The sequence below is a fragment of the Choristoneura fumiferana genome, chromosome 20, assembly GCF_025370935.1.
Source record: "Choristoneura fumiferana chromosome 20, NRCan_CFum_1, whole genome shotgun sequence".
NCBI classification, from domain to species: Eukaryota; Metazoa; Arthropoda; class Insecta; order Lepidoptera; family Tortricidae; genus Choristoneura; species Choristoneura fumiferana.
The window spans coordinates 3,296,515-3,315,370 of NC_133491.1; the positions used below are offsets into that span (position 1 = coordinate 3,296,515).

Consider the following 18,856-nt stretch of genomic DNA (forward strand, 5'->3'; position numbering starts at 1 on the left):
ACTTTTATAAAAAAAAAACATCTATGGTCACAAGGCAAAGTCGTCTGAACAGTAACCCTTTCTCAAGCAACACGTGCCACGTCAGATTTCCTTTGAAATTCATCTCGAACCTCGCCGCCAAAGCTATCTAAATGACTTAATTTTATCCATTCGTCAATGAACTAAAAGCTGCCTTGTACTAAATACGGAAGTTTAATATCGCAGAAACTAATATATGTCTCGAGAAGTTCAAGGTTTGGGGTTGACAATATTTCCTTGATATAGCCACCATATATCTACAACTGTATTTTGAAGTGTCTGTTTGCCACAACCTTGGGATTAGAGATGGTCTTTGTTTTTTATTTCCTCATGTCTTTCGATAGTGGTAGAAGGTCATGGTAGATGTTTCAATTATTGAAGGTTAGTTCTTAAATTAGCAATAAAAACGAAGATATTAGACCCACCTTGAAGCGAAAAGTGTGGAGTAGAATGCGGAAACTTTTTATTATAATATATAGCATGACTTAGGGACTAGGTCAAATTGGTGTCAAGTGTCTCGTGATATTTATTTATTTACTCGTATTTATATTTGTTACAACCACATACTTAAATGGTATGTTAATAAGGGTCCTAATGAATACAGTTTTATTTGTTTTAATTAGGACTAATGGCCGATAGGGTCAGAAAGTTTTCGAATGGCGTCCGGGGACCGGGAGACGAGCTGTCGGTAGGCCTCCAAGAAGATGGAGCGACGACCTGGTTAAGATCGCGGGATCGCGGTGGATGCGTAAAGCACAAGACCGGTCTGAGTGGAGAGCTTATTGACATGATGATGATGATGGTGATGTTTTATTTAAAATATAAGACGTTTTCCTTGTAGAATAGATTTGCATGAGAGGTATCACCACAATATCACTACTTTTTTTAAATTCTAAACTTGTGGACGTAACACTGAGCTCCAGCCTGCCCCTGCCTTCGTGTATAAAGATATTCTAGTCCAAAATTAAAATGTTTTTGATTCTAATTATAACAGGTTCAGTCTCTTCGCCGAATTCATAAAACAAACTATAAACACCTCAATAAAAACGAAAACTCATAAAAATTATAGTCTAGGAAGTGTCTGAAGACTGTAAAAATCGGTATGCTGTTATTGATTATAAAAATAAATAAAGGGTGATTAACCTTTAGAAAAATTGTGATCATTTCTCATACGTAGAGCATTTCTCACCGATTTGTTTGGATACATTTTGAACCAGAAAATGGAGCGAAACGATAACCGTTCAGTAGAATAATTTATTCCTCTTTGTAGATGTATCATGATAATATTTGTCAATTATATTTAAATATTCATTTTCGTATAGTTAAGTTTACTTTTACATAATTTATGCGTCTTCAAATAAAATTATGTAGGTTGGCAACGCATCTGTAATAACCCTGGTATTGCAGATGTTTATCGAAGTCGAGTCAGTCGAATAAAAAAAATTGTTAAGCTGTTAATGTCTCTCATTAATTTTATCTTTGTTTAACTAAAACTCTGCTTGAATGTGCAAGTAAACAATATTACGTCTCTTTGTCAGCAATTTATCTGCAGTGATATTCCCAGTTTAAGATAATAAGAGAAAGACCTCCTTGTCTCCTGTGTCTGGTTCGGTCCTTCCGTTTTGGAGTAACAATGCCGCAAGCAGACACAAATGCATAGTTATGACTCTTTCACTTTTATCACCCCTATGTTTTGGATCAGGAATTGATAATTTGTACGTTATTAGGTTTAGTCCAATCAGAGTGTCTTAGGAATTAAAGAATACTTTAAAATGTTTCTTTTGATTATCAGTGAATGTCTATCGGTCTAAATTAAATACAGGTTCGTCAGAATCAATATTATTGAAATAATTTCAAACTATTCAGTCCCTCTTGTTTCAGCAGTTTAAATAACTAAAGTTACGGAATTCCTACGAAAGATTATGTTGTGTTTTGATTTGTTTCGAATTAAACTTGTTTTGATTCCGCGTAAACCCAAAGCCATATTTATGTGCTAATTCAAACCGAATTTGTCGCGATCATGTTACAATTTACATAATCTTCTTAACAAAACTCAAATTTACTAATACAATATACCAGTTTCAATATAATTTGACCATACATTCACGCCTAAATGGATATTAAATAATAGAAATGGAATCGCGTGTAATTTTCGACATAGGGAAGGAAAGTATCGATAAATATTGAAATATCGATAAAATAACCTTGACCTGCAAAACAACGAAGAGCTATAATAAATTACAAATTGATTTGCATTTTCGATTTAACTGTAGAAACCGGTAGTATTTTACGGAGACAGTTATGTAAATACATCAGAGTTTCAACTGTTGTAAGTTAACCAAGTTTGTTATGTAAATATGACTCATATTATTCATGATAAAATTAATTGACGATATGGCCATTAAACTAGTCAAATAATGGTTTTGTTAACGACGTCATTGAGACATGAATAAGAAGGTAGAAAAATAAATTCAGTGAGTGAGTTTATGATATTTTTAAATTTACGAAAGTGCGTAATGTCTTGAATTCTTAAACTTATAGCTCCCTAGCTGATTTCAACTTTATCATCTCTTATCTAAACCTATATATATATTCTTTTTGAGTTGGGGGTTAAAACACAGTGTATACAACTGTAATACTTGTCACTTGTCCGGTGGTGTGATTGTGTGATGCATGTCAAGTGAAAAGTGCCTAAAAACATTTCTTAAAACGAGTCGGCGGCGGTAATCCATGGCGAAGTCTTGTAACTACTCTTTAACAACACTATTGTAGACGGCTACTTGTCACTATGTCGCACAAGTCCCTAATCACCTACACTAATGACAAGTACTAAGCCTGTGTAAACCTAGCCTAGCCTAGCCTAACCTATCCTACCTATTAAGGTAGACATCATTTTTTCAGAATGTATGATGATAAACAAAATAATAAAAATTAAATAAGGAAATAATTAAAGGAAGTTACCATAAAATAAACATAATTTTTCGATTATTTTTTGTCTAAGCTTAATAACGGTAATTACCTAATACGGAACCCTTCGATTGTGACTCCGCCTTGTACCTGACCGATTTCTCCAATACGTCAGGCAATTAAATTTTAAAGTGCAATTTTTACGACCCAACACAGATCTAAAATTAATCCGGCAACTAACAATCCCATAAAACAACCGCAATGTATCGATATAGTCCGGCGTCACTAGTTGCGTGCATTACGTGCTCCCGCGCACGTCGTCCGCGCGTGACGTCACTCGAACCCGCGCGAAAATCTCCGAGCAAGGCCGACCGACGACCGTTGCCAAGCGGGGTGACGGGTCACGCGCCGGTTTCGGCGCGAGATCAGTGATGTTGCTCTATTTCTCTAGACCTCACACAGACGAACAATTTTTTTGACGCAGATGTTCGCGCAAAAAGTGTGGACGTCTAGTCTAGCAAGAGCTGGCCCTAGAACATAAAGCATGGCGTAGTCTGGTGTTGGAGACCAAGACCCACTTCAGGCCACTGCGCCCTGATAATAGTATGACTAGTTGTGGCTCTAATTTGATGAAAACAAAGGTAGTAAGGCCAGTCAACATTTTATTAACACGCTATAATCTGAAATGTTGTAATAAATTACAACTTACAATTAAATTCGTTTATTCGTAGTTGAAAAAGCTGTTATAATGTATGTATTATAATTTTACCTTAATACATTATAACAGCTTTATACGGTTAACCTTATAAGGCTGGTCCTATTAGTAATTTCGCTGTTGATACCATTAAAATGAAATGTCTCTACTTATGATTACTGGCTGTCCACATACCTACTTATAATCCAAAATTATTACGAGATTTTTACATTAAAACACTGAAAGAAAAAAATATGCAATTAACGTTTCAACAACCAGATCTGATTAATCATCTAATCAACCAGTGCCACAGAAATGAAAAATTCTTTTTTAATGAGTCATTGCCAAAAGCTAGAATTAATGTAACGTTCCCAAGACAGTTGGTTAATTTGTCGTGGGGGAAATTATTTAGTGTTCGTTGTTGTTGTTACTGGTCAGCTATTAAGCAGGAAAAAGTGATTAATATTCTGGTAGATACTCTCTGGTCTTTCGTTGAACGTCGCCTACGCAGGTAATTGTCACGACATAATTTAAGATGCTGCGCGCTTCCGTATGTTATTGATCCTACTAGTATTATTGCGAAGATTTTTAAATAGTGTGCGTTTGTTTGTTTTCCTATCCCGTTAAAATATGTGGCCGGATTTGGATAAAATTTGGTATGTAGATTGCTGGATTTTAGGAGTCACACTTGGATAAATTTTATCTCGTTATACCCACGGTATCGGGATGTACGCTTGGGTATCTTTAAAAAATGAGCCTACTCATTTCTCAAAGGGTCGGCAATGTATCCGTACCTCAGCTTATGTTATGGATGTCCAAGGGCGGCGGTGATTGCTTTTCATCAGGTGACCCGCATGGTCGTTTTCCCCCTATCCTATCATATAATATTCGTTTATTTATTAAATATAGATTAAAAAAAATAATAATAATAAGAAGACAAAGAAAACTACCTAAGAAACCTTAACTAAATATATCTATATGTTACTATAAAAATAAAAATGTGCAAGTATGTTAAATTCGAAAAACTTTATTGCTAAGTTTATAAATAATATTTTGCACGTGGGTTCTTCATAGAACATAAATTAATATAAGGATATATCACAGTCCGTTCGAAAAAAAAAACAATTATTTTAAGATCGACATCGTTCTAATTACGAGATGGATATCTCGTCGATGATACTGTAACGGCTGGCGCAACCTACAAAAAGTAGCAAATTTGAGATTTTGCGGCTGGGATACATAGACATAAAGATATTTTATCGACGTTGACATGTGGATGACAAAAAAACGTTAAATGAGTTCGTCGGTAAAATGCTTTTAAAATTGCAAATTAAGTAACATTTTATTTGACTCTAGGTCCATTGGCCTTAGATTGGCCTAAATTCCGCCGATATATTTTCTTATTTATCGCTAAGTCGTTAGTAAATCATAGTTCGTCGCTCCTGTTACAGACAATCAACTGTAATTGTCCGAAACTCAAATGGCCAAAATTGGTGGTGTCACAGCGCAACAATTGGTCAAGCAGACCGCGGCTTACGAACAGTGGCGACCATTGCGGTCGTAGGGTTGGCAACTGTTAATAAAATTTGTTTTTGTTATATACCATATATTATATATATTTTTTTTTTATTCGACTGGATGGCAAACAAGCAAGTGGGTCACCTGATGGTAAGAGATTACCACCGCCCATAGACACCTGCAACACCAGGAGGATTGCAGATGCGTTGCCAACCTAGAGGCCTCAGATGGGATACCTCAAGTGCCAGTAATTTCACCGGCTGTCTTACTCTCCACGCCGAAACACAACAATGCTAGCACTGCTATTTCACGGCAGGATTAGCGAGCAAGATGGTGGTAGCAATCCGGGCGGACCTTGCACAAGGTCCTACCACCTGCATATATTATATTATACATAAATATTTTTAAAGCAAGCATTATCATCCAATCTACAAATTTGAAGTCATCATATCACTGGAAGCGGAAGATTTGACTCACACTTGAGGGAAAATTTAATAAAATATATTTTTCATTTTGTTAATAATGAAATTGTTAAAAATGATACAAACTTTCTACGGGATACAGAACTTTTATTAAGGTTCCGAGATTTTTTTAATAAATAAATTAAAATCAAAAAATACAACTGTTGAATAAAAATGAGGAAGCGTAGGTATTCGTTAAATTTTCAACTGGCACATACAGTTAAAAGACTGGGTAACTGAGTATTGTGTAGGTAGATATATGTGGACATAGCACATTGCATTTTTTTACAAATTCTTAACTAATTTTTCGTTAAGATTGGTTTTTTGGAATCTTTTTGTATTTTTTATTTCAATTCCAAATTTTTTTTTTTTATTTTTTTTTTGTATTTTCAATTTAATTTTTCGTTTTCAAATTTAGTTACTAGCTAGCTGCCATGGCAAATTGTCAAAGTGACAAGCTATGCTATTCTGTTACATATTGATGACAAGGACTAAAAATCTATATCTATCCCTTTCAAACTATTACAGTTTCTATAAGCTCTTTAGTGATATGTAAATGAATAAATAAAAATGGTTGTTCCGGGACAACCACAAATAACACAATTTACTTCTAATTTGAGGGAAATTTTCGAGTTGGCAACTGGCAACCCTGTTTAGTTTCAACCACAAAAAAAAGCGTGAACAAATCATTCTGTCTATAAAGAAGTGGAACTCAACCGATTGGCGACGCTCGTGGTGTCACGAACGATCATAAATCAATTACCTTGTTTACCTACTGACAATTCATTTAAAAAGAGACTAGACAAGACAACATGTTGTCACTATCTTACCTGTTATGCATGAAAGAGATGGTCTACTTCTGCCATCTGTGGCGTTCGAATTTTTGGACGGTAGGCTTCCTTATAAAGAAAAAACTTTCGATGATTTTAGCACAATCGCTCATCTTATAGTGTAATAACTGCGTTAAAAGCCGTTTTCAGTGTTGTCTCACATTAGATGCAAATTGCTTACTACTGTTTTCTACAAATATACGAAATAAAAAAATACAAGCCACTTAAATGGAGGTTATTCGTAATTAATCTTTGCTCTACCACTTTACTTATTAGTTAGCCCTGAAAACTACACAGATTATCAATTAAAATAAAACTGGTTTATGAAAAATTTATAACAAAAAATTTAACCGACTAAGTACAAAAAAACCATAAAATAATTTTCTACCAGTCTGAAGTCGGTCTGTGCCTCAGCACGAGCCAGCAGGAGTGGACCTATAGTCATCTAGGTACCTCACCTACGCACCTTTTATTGGGCTTCAATCACTCCTGCTGGCTCGTGCTGAGGCACCGACCGACTTCAAATTTTTAAATCGGTTTATAAATGACGGAGATCTGAGATAATAAATATATTTAAAAAATACAACCGAATTGATTAAGTACCTTCTTTTTTTGAAGTCGGTTAAAAAAAGTAAAACAATTACAGAGACTGAATCATTTTTATGATTTTAAAATAAGACTACAGAGCGTTATTCATATAGGTAGTACAATAATGTTACTATTGTAGTTGGCATTCATTCCAACCCGATGTATTTAAAAATAGTAGTGCTTAAAATTAAAATGGCAGATTCATGTGATTTAAACCGTAAGATAATTGTATGTTATCTATTGACTAATACTAGTCACATGATGCAAGATGCAGTGCTAGCCAAAATAGATTTAGGTATAAAAGTATAATACGTTGCAACAAAAATACCCGTAAGGCGGAAATAGAGTTAAATGGTCCCTTATAAAGAATCTACTATAAATATTTGCAAACCAATATAGTAAAACATAAGGCTGCTGCTCCACTGAGACGGAGACAAGCGGACCGGAGAGGAGACGTGTAGGGATCGATCAATCATATTACATCTCGTCTCCGAAATGTGGATTTCAAGTGGATTTTAACTAATATGATTGGTCGATCCTACACGTCTCCTCTCCGCTCCGCTCGACTCCGCCTCAGTGGAGCCGCAGCCTAGGTAATTAGTCTATTGGCAGGGAGTACCACACCGTGTGTATTGGACCTAAGACAAACGTTATAAAGTACAGTCAAGTGCAAAGATATCGACACGGCCAAAGTTACAAAATGTGTATACACGACCTCAATCATCATCATCATCAGCCAGAAGACGTCCACTGCTGAACAAAGCCCCCCCCCCCTTAGAACGCCACAATGAACGACAACTCGCCACTTGCATCCACCGGTTGCCCGCGATTCTCACGATGCCGTCAGTCCACCTAAGGCCTGCCAACGCTATACGTCCTTAAAGTGCATAAAGTCGTGTATACACATATTTATGTAACTTTGGCCGTGTCGATATATTTGCACTTGACTGTACCTAACTGTTAAACTTCTTCTGCCTAATAACATGTTACCTACATAAAGACTAACCGTTAACAAAGTTACGAAAGTTAACCGAACCAGGGACAAATTCAATATCAGTTTAGCCAAGATTAACCTATTTAAACCAAACCGACGTTTTTAATTTATTTGCTACCATAATTTACAACATAAGCCAAACTTCTTAAATTCAAATTCCATAGATGTCACAGACAGCATGTTAAGAGACTGTCCAAATATTTTAGTTCATAATCTTACAACCGACCGGATTCTGACGGCTCCTGACTTTCACCTCGATCATTAGACAACCGTGGACTTATCCATTTTATCTCTTCGGAATAATTTCATTAGTAGACTCGGTACATTATTTTTAGTGGCCGTAAAAATAATATCGTAGATTGAGTGTCGACACGATCTTTATGGTTAAAGCTGCGGTTTAATGAGGGCGAATCAGCTTTCAATGCAGCGATGGCGCACTTAAAGGTGAAGCATGTCGTCTACATAAAGGCGAGCTTGAGACATCTAGAAACAACGGCAAAAAGTAATGAAATGATATCCTATTCGAAGTCATCATCATCAGTCGGAAGACGTCCACTGCTGGACAAAGGCCTCCCCCTTAGAACGCCACAGTGAACGACAACTCGCCACTTGCATCCACCGGTTTCCCGCCACTCTCACGACGATGATGATGATCCTATTCGAAGTAAAGGAAACATTTTGGATAAATTTGCGTTAGGCTAAATTTAAACATAAAATACTGTCATTTAGTTCTTCAATTATCGAATGGCGTATGAATTAAACTGGTTTGCTTTCAAGTTAGCGGGTGAAAATAGGTACAGTACAATAGGGACTATCTTTACTGCAGATTGCACTAATAGTAAGCAAAACAGAAAAAAACTAATTTTGTTTGCATGTGAAATTATTTTTATATCTTTACTATTATCTCTGTGGTTAATTTGGGAATAGGGCAATTGGAATAAGTAGTCCTATGATTAATTAGACCAGTGTCCAAAGAAAGGCGTACCTATATTGTTTAAACTATGTTTCTTCCATTACCAGTCAACCAAATATCGAGTATCGAGTGGGAGTAGACTGTATCTGAAGATAACTTACTTTGCCCATAGTACTATAGAATCACTTTTAATGTTTTAATTAATAGTATACCAGTGGTTCCTTAATTAGTATAATGACATAAAACTTACCGACATTAAGACAACATATTATAGCTTGTAAGAGCCAAGCATTAACATGAATATTTCCATATCTCAAGTATTTTTACTGCTGATATCATTAAGTTTAAACGTGATTTTTTACAGTTTGATCTTTATGAAACATTTTAATTATAAATTAGTCTTTCTATAACTTTGTATAACATTTAAACTAGCTTTTCAAAAATTATGTGCGAAATTACTTTCGATATTAAGGGTGGTACCTTACGGTGGAAGAAAATTGTTGAGCCCACACTTGCGACGTAATTTAGTGGTATGTGTAAAGTTCTTAACCTTTTCGACGCCAAAGACTCATATATACGCACCGCAGGTTCAACGCCAATACGACCCATATATACGTCCATTATTTCAATGCAAAAGCAACCTTCGTTCAATTGTGTTAAGGTTAAATTTTAGGCATTGCAATTTAGAAGTCTGGCGTATGGGTGATGTCTTTTGTATTTGACGTGGCGACGAAAAGGTTAACCTGCACTGGGTGTGAGGACGCCTGTACCCAGCAGTGGGACGTATATATAGCCTGGTGATTTACCGCAATATTTATTTATCATATCTCGTTACACGAGTGAGATTCTAAATCATTTTTACTTGCACTTGGTGTTTTACGATGACATAAGTTTTCGTAAGATATAAATGTCAAGATTGCAAAGGTCGCCGACCGATAATATTCGTTACTGCGTTGATAATTACATTGTAAGTAAACGGTTTATAATTCAATTAACAATTTTTGTTATTAAATCTAGACTGGTTCGTTCAAATGTTTAGATAAAAACTGCGGATGTTTTGACGTCCTTGAATAAAAAATCTAGAGCTGCGTGACTTTGACACTGATAATGAGTTGGTATCATTTGTTGGTCTTAATTAAACGTAAGTACCTTATAAATAGAATGTAAGTGGCTACGTTTTATTATGGGGGGTTGCCATAATCCCGTTGATGGTATACGCAGAAGACGCTGCTGCCCGTCTTCTGGATTTTCCCTAATAAAAGCTATGGGAAGCTATTCTTGTGCGTACACACCAGGGTCCTACGCCCCCTAGTTGGTCTGACGACATCGCGAGACTTGCGGGCAACCGGTGGATGCAAATGGGGAGTTGTTATTTATTGTGGCATTCTAAGGGAGAGGCCTTTGTTCAACAGTAGACTTCCAGTTTCCTTCCACACCATCATACTGAAATAAACACGTTTCCTGTTGGGGAACTCTTTTTAATTTTCACTTTTTTCTTGCCTTAGTAACCTCTGTAATTTGTGAATATTCCCGCCCTACAGTTTCAAAATGACAGACGATTGGACAGACAGACAGACAGCCTTAGTAATAGGGGTCCTGTTAGACGCTTTGGATACGGAACTCTATAAACATAAACTGGGAATTCGGAGAGAGATCATAAAAGGAAAAACGTAAGTACTACTCACAAAACTCAAAGAAAATGTGATGCAAACATTTATGAATACTGCAAACAAACAAAACTGCATTCCATTCCCATATCAGAATGCGTTAATGACTGACGCAAACATATGAAAAGTGCAGCGATATGGAAACTATCAATGCAAACATTTAATAGGTTAAGAAATCAGATCTTCGGTATTTATCCACTAGAAATTAAGCTTTACAACAACATGTTTAGGTACATTTTAGTTTAAAATAAACATCGTAGAGCCATGCTCCGTTCCCTAGTATTAAATCGAGTTTTAAACTACGTTTAATTTCACTTAACTCTCGCAAATGTGTGTTATTTGCTGCGAGGTGGCACTGCCATCGTGGGGCTGGTTTAAAATCAATTTGAGGGATGACTGATCGTATATCGTAGGATATCGATAGTCTATACACATTTATCAAATGAAGTGAAATGAAATGAAATATTTTATTTGTTAATAGTGGGTTTCAATCAAGGTCTTAGAGTTATACAGTCATAAGATCGCCACATTATGCCAACAGACTGGCGTACAAATTTATAATTGAGTGCATTAGTTTTAATGTTATTAATTTTAATCACAGAAGCCAATAAACATAAACTACTTATCAAAGAACTCACGAACACTATAGAAACACTTCACTATAGAAGCATTTTGCTCGCGACTTCATCTGTATAAGATAATTTATAGCTTATACCCGCGCCAACTATGCAAATTATATAATTTTCCGGAAAAGAGAGTATTCTTGTCTTTTGTGTCAACCCAGATTAAATACTATTTGTGTGCCAAATATCCAATACATCGATCGCTGTTTTACTAAAACAACAGTATAACAGTACACTAGTACAGCAGTATGAGAATACCGTATACAGTGTATGAGAAAATAACATTGTTTCTTTTTGCATTACACATAGACCACAACATTAGAAACAAATATTATTTCCTCCTATACTATACAGTTTCGGATAACTAGAATGTAGAAGTTACCGCGAGCCGATAGTAAAACATCACTGACTTCAAAGTAGTTTTACAACATCGACGAATTATGATATAAATAATTTTGATTGTGAATTGTGCTTACTATATAAGTATAATTTACAATCGTTGTCGATAAAAACAGTTACGTCACTACGATTGAATGGTGGCTTATTACCGCCCGCGTCGGTCTCAGATCGGCAAATTGTAGGAGAAGTTTCATTCACAGCTTTTTAGCGCGAATTAGCGCTAGCTGACGATACTCTATCATTATCGACTATGGTGCGTAACTATTTGTAGCGTTCAGGATACTTACCTAATATGTAATAGTTTATTTTATAACGTTGTTGGCTGTTAAAATTCAATAGTTTTCAAATAAAAACAAGCTGTACTCTCAGTATCATAATTATTAAGTTAGTTGCTAAATGAGTATGCCGAAGCCGTGGTGGCCTAGTGGTTTGACCCGTCGCCTCTCAAACAGAGGGTCGTGGGTTCAAACCCCGGCTCGCACCTCTGAGTTTTTCGAAATTCATGTGCGGAATTACATTTGAAATTTACCACGAGCTTTGCGGTGAAGGAAAACATCGTGAGGAAACCTGCACAACCTGCGAAGAAATTCAATGGTGCGTGTGAAGTTCCCAATCCGCACTGGGCCCGCGTGGGAACTATGGCCCAAGCCCTCTTGTTCTGAGAGGAGGCCTGTGCCCAGCAGTGGGACGTATATAGGCTGGGATGGTTGGCTAAATGAGTATACCCAATGGCCAAATAGACTAGAATTCCAAATCGAATGAAGTGACTCGTGTTTTTGCTTTTTATTATTATTGACTATCGGAAATCCGGACATTAACTAAAGACAATTTGAACACTTAATGATGACCTTTATGATGGAGGTTCGCCTGGCATTTTAGATATATTTTTTACCCCATAAATAAATATTATATAGGTACAGCAAATTTCATCTAAATCTCGAAATATATTTATCTTTATGTGGTTGCGTCTAGTATACATGCTTGCATACATGCCTTTATATTGCGCTATATCTTTACATTTTACATTTAATATCATACTCACTTATAAAATGTGACAAAATAAATTTTCAAATCAGTGCCTCATGTACCTTATGACCATGCAATAAATATTATGAATTTGAATTAGGCCATTTTGAATTCAACAAATAAAACTATTAATAAACTAAAGTCGCAAAAAAATCCATACAGACGAAAATAGAACCTTTTTTTACCTTTTATAATCGAAGTACCGCTGTCAATGTCTCTTCTTACTGTAACTTTATAGTCGCTCGGACGCAGCCAATTAAGTGGGCAATCTGCGCGTACGCAGCCGGGGGCGCCGCGATGACAGGGCGCAGCTTAAAGTGCACTGATGTGATGTGATAGGGCTCCTTAGGCTTGAAAATGTCGTCTTACTCGTATAAAAATCTCTATTAATAACAGACTACCTAGTCGGATAGATCAGGTTATTTTTTTTCCCTTAACTTTAAGAGACCATTCTAAATGTCAATTAAGTTAATTTCTCCAAGTCACTAGTTGGCTAGATAAAAAAGGTTTTTTATTTATCTGGCAAAAGAAAAGGTCAAAGTGACATACACTTAACTCAAACGGTTGACTGGCAGAGATCCCTTCAGGAATAAGTTCGCCTTTGTATAACACTTTTTTTGTAACCTATTATTACCTAGTATTTCTTTTTTGTACAATAAAGAGTAAAACAAACAAACCAACAAAACGAGCGTTATTTACAAATTTTTTATTTCTTAATTTTCCGCTAGATTTGACTCAAAAACAAACAAACACTAATCTCAATCTTTCACACGAACGCTCATCCTGTTTTTTGTAAAGACCTTTATAATCTTGACGATATCTAATACAAAGTTATCTAATTTATTAACTTAGACTAAAACAAGGTTAACTTTAATGTTAGCCGTTAATTAATGGTCCTTGTTGCGAGTTAGCCTTTTGCTAATTTAGTCTAGCCCAAACCACGCCTACCAATTTGAGCTAATCTTCGCTTAATAATAATCGTGATTAATAAAACATGTATTAATCGTGCCAGGGGCTTAATTAGATATTGTACAGGCTGTGTTTAATGGCGTTTTTTTTTCATTGTCATAATATGTAGTTGATGTACATATGTACTAACATAATAAAGTACATAAACTAATATGTATCATTTTAATAAGTCATAAACATTTGGCGTTTGTTTATATTATTTTAGAAAAGAAACCGATTGCTATAAAAAAAAGAAATAAACTAAAATGGAAAACAAATCCACTTGGTTTGGATAGGTATTTAACTAAATGTAAACAAAACAACGTCAGTTGGTGTCTTAAATATTGAAATTCCCCCATTAAACTATCTAAAACATTAACATTTCTGAATTAAAATACACTATTCTAGTTTGTATTACAATGATAAATAAGTAAAATGTTTGAAATCCTTGAATGTACCAAAAGTGGCAGCTGAAGTTTGTTTATATTTAGTTAAATATCTATCGAAACCAAGTGTAGTAGTCTAGAATTCTGTTAGGTAACTTAAACTTCAGCAGTCAAAGCCCATTTAAAAATTGTAACCAACTCAAAAACCAGTAATCTGTGCATAGCGTGAAAGACGAACTAACACACGCACACACTCGCATACACACAAACATTTTTAATTTATAATATTAGTAGGATATATTTTCTATTACATTACTTACTGTACGTTACATTGGGCAGATATAATCAGTAATATGTGCATTAAAACCTCCTGCACATTTCAAAAACATACTGGCTGAATGAACTTTCCGCTTTCTCCCGCGCGGCGGCGCCACCAGTGAGTCTCGCAAATTTGACAGCTCAAAATGTATGCCGGCCGGCGCGCGCTCTTTTAAATTATTCATAAAAAACTGTGAAAGTGCTGTGATTGTCTTAAATGTGTCCCTGGGACTGAGGAATAGAGCCAGAACAAACTGTAAGTGAAACCTATATCTTGCCCAATTCGGTTTTGCTAATTATTTCAATATTCAAATATCGTAGTTCAAACACTTACATTTCAAGTTTACCACGGGCTTAACGGTGAGGGAAAACATCGTGAGGAAACCGAAACCCACACACCTACGAAGAAATTCAATCGTGTGTGGGAAGTTCCCGATCCGCACTGGACCCGCGTGGTAACTATGGCTCAAGTCCTCTCATGCTTAGAGGAGAACCTACGTCCTGCAGTGGGACGTATAATATATTTTTTTTATTTATACCTAAGTCGTATCTCACTTAGTCCGAACCCAAATCAACTTGTGGCCGATATCGCCCGATCTTTCCCGATCGGACCCGATCTCATCCGATCGCGATAAGCAGCTTCTCGGGTTACTAATTGCTTTATTTCCTGCCGTTGTCGGTTGTAACATGTTTAGCGAAAGTGATGGCACTGGGTATTGGAAATATGTAACAAATAGAATAAATAAATTGTACTCTGTTTCACGGCAGGCGAAACAACTTTACTAAGGGCAACCTTTCGCATTGTATCTCTCAGTGTCATTCGATTCAAAGTACTTTGAAAATTTTTACTATTTATAGCAAATGTAAAATAAGTGTATCGGACAAAATAATACTTCGTCAATGTTCGTTTTTTCACTTGCCAAGAAACAAGAGTATAGTAGGGTAAAAAACCTATAAAGTAGGTATTCTACTTATTTAATCCGACAGTTAGATTATAAGAAAAATATTGGTCCTTTTTTTGTCAATCAAACAAAAAATTACAAAGACGAAGGGTCAAAATTTCCACCGGGGATGTGCGAGGATGTGTTGCGAGGAATATGTTTTTTATTAACCAATAGGAACGCTTCACTTACCTCGCCTCGCTCCGCTCACCTGTTTCCACCAGAGATGTGCTATGCGAAGATGTGTAAATTATTTATTAGTGGAAACGCTGCTTGAAAATCGTCCACGGCGTGACGTCACACGAAACTTTAACTGGCTATATCTTTGTATTTTTTTAACCCCCGACGCAAAAAGAGGGATTATATATAAGTTAGACCACTGTGTGTCTGTCTGTCTGTCTGCCTGTGACACCGTAGCTCTTAAACGGGTGGACCGAATTTAATGCGATTTTTTTATTTGAAAGCAGGTTTTCTAGTGATGGTTTTTAGACATGTTTTATCAAAATCGGTTCAGCCGTTTTTGAGACATTAAACTTTGAATTGACAATGTCGGGGGTTTTCCAACTTTTTATTGGATAGGTTATTGTTTAATTGACAGAAGAAAAAAAAATCTGATAATGTAACTGACGCACTATTTCGATTTTTTAGGACACTGCCATATAACTTGAGTTAAGCCAACATTTTAGAAAATAAACATACAAATGAAAAGTTGATTCACACTGTGACTCACATCTTCATATTACTCAAACTTTACTTAAGTACTTTTAAACCAAATACTCAATAAGGTACTGAATACAAAAGCGAGAGTGGTCCCTTACATCATATAAGGTCTCAGAACCATTTACTGGACAGCAACATACAGTGTGAAAATGCCTTAATAGTTACCACAAAACGAAAATAACACAGTAACAGGAAGCATTTTAAACCTAATTTAGTCTTACTGCGGTTGAATTTCAAATGTATTTGACGTTTCGTTTTAGTTTCCAAGGGTTTAATATTTTACACACGTTGTAGGTAATAAAGCTTAAGTGGCGCCATCTAGGTATGGGTTGTTACAAGTTTATTTTAAACGGTCACGTGCGATAAGGGGATGTTTCGATTTCAGAAAATGAATAATCTTCCGTCTGCAATGTAAATTGACAGCTATTTTTAACCGACTCCAAAAAAAAGTAGGACGTTATCTATTGGGTTAATTTTTTTAAGATTTTTTTTATATTTAGTAAGAAAGAAAGAAAGAAAGAAAGAAAATACATTTATTTAACGCCATAAAACAAACATAGAACAAATAAAGACATACTCGTACATGACGCTAGGTAGGTATTTGATACCTCAGAACTGCCATTTATGAACCTATTTGAAAAGGGCCGGCAACGCACTTGTGATTATCCACCCTCGTTTGTGGTGTCTTTGGGCGGCGCTAATTGCTTCCCATCAGGTGGCCCGCATGCTCTTGCATAAAAAAAGGAAAATCTTTGGAATGGGAATACCTCCATAATCGTTTTGAAAAATACTAGAAACATGTTTTTCCATACATTGAAGCTTAAATATGGAAAATTGTAAACGAATGACGTAGATATAAACAGATAAATCAATATAAATTAAATATTTTCAATAAACAAATGCACATTGGTAATAAATTAATATTGCAACCGAGCCGACTTTGCAAACCAAATGGATTGAATTATCTATCTTAATGATTAATCAATTTTCTATTCGTAAAGCCAGTGGTTTTAATGTTTCAAATTATTTATGTCGTTATAAACCTTAATTATCGAAAGTAACAGAATTTTACATGTCTACTTAAATTTTATTTTCCAAATCAGCATTTTACTTCTGTCACAGATATAAGGTCCGCATGAATAGATAAATATTAAATTACGTTATCGTGGTGATTTAAAATTAGGTAAATTTGAATATTTGGTAATAAAACAGTGACAAAAGTTGACGGCGGTAGGCCACCTTGCTACCTTCTCATCATCAGTAGGACGGCCACTGTTGATTTAGGTGGACAGAGATTTAGGTATTGTGTAGGGCTTAGTCTAATTAATAAAAACTAACAACCCAAATTTAAAAAAAGGACTCTACTTTTTTTAAACGAACAATACTAAATGTTCATATAACTGGTGATTATAACTAGTAAAGTCCATGAATGGTGAGCTATAAGCCATTGAATCCTTGTTGTCCATTATTGGGTACTACCGTAATTCACAAGTCCATCATGTGTGCTGTCACCCTAGATTTTGTAACTTTTTCTTGAAAACTCCACGCCGCTGTCAAATTCGCTAACAAACCGATTCATAACACCATTCCTTGGCGGCAGTCGCGGTAATAAACCTACAATGTTTCTGATTTACTCCCGGAAAAGCAACGTTGCATAATTATGCATATAATAACATTCCAGCGTGCTCCCCCTTAATTTAAGTTGGACTGGAATAGGTCGGTAAGTAATACTGGGAACTGAATGGGCTTGTTAGCTAATGTTCGCCATTTTAGGAGGTATTTTAGTGTGGAACACAATGTCATAAAGCTGGCTGTCTGTACTGAAGCACGGAGTAACGGTTCTCCTTAATGACAACTAAAACTAAACTAAACTAAACTTAAGGTATATAGGCATTGTGACTCCTAAATATAGGATGGACTAAATTTAGGCATTATGACTCCACAACTTCTAAAGACGATTGGAAGAGAAATCCTTGGATGATTTTCAGTCAATCAAAACTGTTATACAGTAATAAGATCGAATTGAAGCATTATTTTTAATTTTCTTTGGTGTACCGAGAAGATAAGATAAATATAAATGACATATTTGGATAATCGATTCACTAGCAGTTGTAGTACGGCTATAAATATTAAAGATTTTATTTTGTGATACGAACTTTCATATAAAAAAAGATGATAAAACACTTACAGTGACAGGATTATTAAAGACCCGCGATTCTCTGTGAAGAATTTGTTTATCTCTATCCCAGGGGAACTATGCATTTTCCCAGTATAAAAAGTAATCCTATGTCCAGAGTGTCAAACTAAGTCAACACCGAATTTCATCTAAATTTTAAAAGATTTTTTTTAATTTGTAATATTGGTACAGTCACCAGCAACAATATGTGTCACAACAAAGCGTGCATGAATTTGACTCTACTTCTACGACTCTATTTCTAGGGCCGATTCAGACATTTTTCACGCTTCACTGTGTCAGATATTAAATGCAGGTAAATGTATCTAGGATAAGATAGCATTTGTTGTGGTTACTTGAATTTAATATTATGTTTGTTTGTTGCAGCGATACTCCAACGCGCCACCTACAAGGTTGGCCTCCTGACGATCCAGGGGGTCGCCACCTGCCTCTACCTCTGCATGGACGCCTGCGGGTATCATTACGCACATGTAAGTGTCAGCGAACGTCACACAACACACAATAATATACTAGTCAAAAGATTACACATGCGTTTTTCACAATATAATAATTAAAAGGTGTTTTGTTTTTATGAGGCAACCCCATAACAAGGGTTGCGTGGTAAAACCAGATAAGTCAAAGAAAAAAAGAGAGATTTAGAAGAATAGAATAGAAGATTTATTTTGAAAGAAAGATAGAAAGATTTATTTATTAATTTATTTATTTATTTCT

At 35.6% G+C, this 18,856-nt stretch overlaps 1 protein-coding gene across 1 annotated transcript in view; it reads left to right on the forward strand.

Annotated features, from left to right (window-relative positions):
- Positions 1-18,856, forward strand: part of bnl (fibroblast growth factor branchless) — a gene marked incomplete in the record, with an annotated part of 222,663 nt that overhangs the window by 180,844 nt on the left and 22,963 nt on the right. Inside the window, 1 exon segment of the mRNA XM_074103358.1 lies at positions 18,512-18,615. Coding sequence (XP_073959459.1) covers positions 18,512-18,615 — 104 coding nt within the window.